Source organism: Carassius auratus, unplaced genomic scaffold (genome assembly GCF_003368295.1).
Source record: "Carassius auratus strain Wakin unplaced genomic scaffold, ASM336829v1 scaf_tig00044455, whole genome shotgun sequence".
Classification (NCBI taxonomy): domain Eukaryota; kingdom Metazoa; phylum Chordata; class Actinopteri; order Cypriniformes; family Cyprinidae; genus Carassius; species Carassius auratus.
This window is the reverse complement of record NW_020526830.1, coordinates 21,284-24,649: the sequence shown is the minus strand read 5'-3', so window position 1 is coordinate 24,649 and position 3,366 is coordinate 21,284. Positions and strand designations below refer to the sequence as shown.

The following is a 3,366-nucleotide window of genomic DNA, read 5'->3' as shown; positions in this document are numbered from 1 at the left end:
CAATTTTTGAAGAGTAAGATTTTAAGTCTCTTCTGCTCACCAAGCCTGCATTTATTTGAAATATTTGTACTATTAAAATAAAAAAAAATATATAAAATGTAATTGTTTCCTGTGGTTTAAAGCTGAATTTTCAGGATCATAATTCCAGTCTTCAGTGTAACATCCTTCAGAAATCATTCTAATATGCTGATTTGCTGATTATCAATATTTTAAACAGATGAGCACATTTTTTCAGCATTCTTTGAGGATATAAAAATAAGTTTTTTAGTTTTTTAGCAGAATATCAGAATTTGTGTGACTGGAGTAATGATGCAAAAAAATAAAAAAAATAATCAGCTTTGAAATCTCAATAAATTACATTTTGAAATATATTAAAATATAAAAGTTATTTTAAATAGGCTAGTAAAAATATTTCAAAATTTTACTTTTTTGCTGTACTTTATCAAATAAATGCAGGCTTGGTGAAAAGAAGATATGTCTTCATAAAACATTAACAAGCTTACTGTTCAAAAACTTCTGACTGGTATACCATAGGATACTATAAGGAACTTAAAATGTTCTCTAATTTCTATCTTTTTATTGGCTTAGAAATCTATAACCACTAGACAATAACAAATAATGATTTGTTTATATACTACAAACACTTTTTTTAATCACATAACAAGGCAGAATAGTTTTTATACTGTAATAATAGCATTTTTCATATACTTTATCACCTGCTGGAAATGACTTGAAAAAAACACATATTGTCGTAATCGTGTCTGTTTTTTCTCATAGACTGTATAAAAGGTTTTTCTGTGAAAACAATTGTTTATATACAGTGATAGTTGGACGCTGTTGCCCATATTAGGAGTTTCCTGGTATGATTTACTGCGCGAGAGCGCCCTCCGGCTTCGAGTATGAATGAAAGAGTTTAGCGCTCCGTGATGTTCGTCTCGCCTTCTAGGTTCAAATAAAAAATCAGGTCATGTGCAAACTATCCTGTCTCTTTGAGTTTAAATTTTAATTTATTCACACCAGTTCTTGAAAACATCTATACGAACACACTTGACCGAAAAAGTGCGGGGGACGAATTTTCGTGTTATCAAAAGTGGGGGGGGGGGGCATGTCCCCCGCGCCCCCCACGTAATCTACGCGCCTGTAATAAAAGATGTCTCCTGTGAGGAAATGTCTCTTAGTGACAGAAACCACTTACTTGTTCCGCTTCGTCTAAAGAATACTGAGAAAAAGGAGTTTTTCCCATAGTGTCTTAGCAGATGCAGTACTCATTCCCATATCTCAGGGAACTGATGTTATGCTAGTAACTCAGTATGATATCACATGTTCATGACCACAGCGGTGCCTTATAAAAGTAAGCTCAAAGCAAAAGTCCAGAGCAGTGCAGTCTACTTGAAGGAAATACTTCTAATAATCTCACATTTATATCCATCTCATTAATGCTATGGGCAAAGATGAAGATAAAGAGATGAACATATATGCTAATGAAGATTCTGTAAACCTTCATAATGTCACGACAGAAACAGAGAACACCAGGAAATACCAAACACCTCAACACACAGGTACTGTGACTCATTTCATTATAACAACAATACACATTTTACACACACACATAACACATTTGAGTTATATGAGTGTTTAATAATCTTCAGGAATTGACTGTGTGAAGATCAGAAGATACCGAGCAGCTGTAGTGTGTTTGGTTCTGCTGTGTGTTCTTCTGCTGACTGCAGTCATAGCGCTGTGTGTCCACATCCATACAAACAACACAGACTACACAGGAGACAGCAGTGAGCTACTAATTAACATTACCAATCTCGCAGAAGAGAAAGACCAACTACTAACCAGGAATACAGATCTCACAGAAAAGACAGACCAGCTACGAACTAAGATTGTCAACCTCACAGAAGCGAGAGACCAGCTAGTAGACAAGAACATGCAGCTGGCAAAAGAGAGAGATGGATTATTATCAAGTAACCGGGATCTGATTAAACAAAGAGACCAATTACATCAGGAGAAAAATGAACTGTTGAAAAGTATTCATGGAATGGGTAATTATGGACTATATTAAAACTAAAACAACCACTTGTTAGTAGATCAGTGTTGTGGGAATAAAGTGCTAATAGTTGAATTGTTCTTGTTTACAGATGGATGGATTTACTATCAATCTAATCTTTACTTTGTTTCCTCTGAGAAGAAGAGCTGGACTGAGAGTAGAAGATACTGTGCAGAGAGAGGAGCAGATCTGATCATCATCAACAACAGAGAGGAACACGTGAGTGAAACTAATTTAATAACTATAGTCTAGAGGAAGAAAACATTTATACATTATCATATAAATGTGTTAATTTTTTTTCATTTTCTCAGGATTTTGTGAAGAAAATATCTGCTAATGCTAATGTCTGGATTGGTTTGACTGACAGTGAAGTGGAGGGCAGCTGGAAATGGGTTGATGGAAGCACACTGACCTCTGGGTGAGAAAACACTGACCTGGACTGATTATTACGTAATAAAGGATTCTCACAGTCAGTATCATAACACACAGAAAGCAGCACTGAACATCTAATGCTGATCTGTTGATGCAGGTTCTGGGATCCTCGAGAACCCAATGGACATAGAGGAGAGAACTGTGCTCTGACTTATTCACCAGGATGGGCTGATTATGCATGTAGTGATCTTTTTCAATGGATCTGTGAAAAGAGCATTTTAAAATAAGTCATCACATGAACTGCAGGTTCATGTAATAAGATACATATGGGTACATTTTCCCCTTAGAATAGCTTTATTAAAACTGCTTCTGCTAAAACACAGGTTTCTTTTTCCCTCCATACAGAATATAATGATTTACAACACCAAACAGTGAAATGAAAGTGCAAATACACTAGGGCTGTAGCTATCGAATAGTTTAGTAATCGAGTATTCTACCAAAAATTCCATAGATGAATTGAGTAATCGGATAAAATGTGTTTTTGCTTAATTAAAGTCCAATATTAATTATGCAAGAGAAAATACGACTCATGGGTCTCTTAAAATGAACAACTAAGTTTCCTTTTTAAGATTTTTTTTTTTTTTTTTTTAATGCATAGAATGCAATGCATACATAACAAAATTAACATTTAATTACTACCCATTGCTTCTCTGTCTGTACTTATACTGTGAACAATGACAATAAAGTTGACAGATGAATTAAGTGCATTTAAGTGCCATTCAGTTGGGGTTTTAAATAAAGAATTTTCTGAAATTCACATTAAACACATTAAAGTTGATTGTATCAATCAATCAATTCAACCAATCATTTATTTCTATAGCCAGTTTAAAAACAACACACGCTGACCAAAGTGCTTTACAGACCCGAAATTACAAACCAAA

General features: G+C 34.5%; 1 protein-coding gene across 1 annotated transcript; it reads left to right on the top strand.

Moving 5' to 3' along the window:
* The first annotated feature begins 670 nt into the window (after positions 1 to 670).
* LOC113087077 (C-type lectin domain family 17, member A-like) lies at positions 671 to 2,980 on the top strand. Its single transcript, XM_026255545.1, has 5 exons — positions 671 to 1,559; positions 1,650 to 2,048; positions 2,145 to 2,272; positions 2,365 to 2,471; positions 2,583 to 2,980. The coding sequence occupies exons 1-5, from the start codon at positions 1,442 to 1,444 to the stop codon at positions 2,710 to 2,712; spliced, it is 882 nt and encodes a 293-aa protein (XP_026111330.1). The 5' UTR covers positions 671 to 1,441; the 3' UTR covers positions 2,713 to 2,980.
* Positions 2,981 to 3,366: the final 386 nt, after the last annotated feature.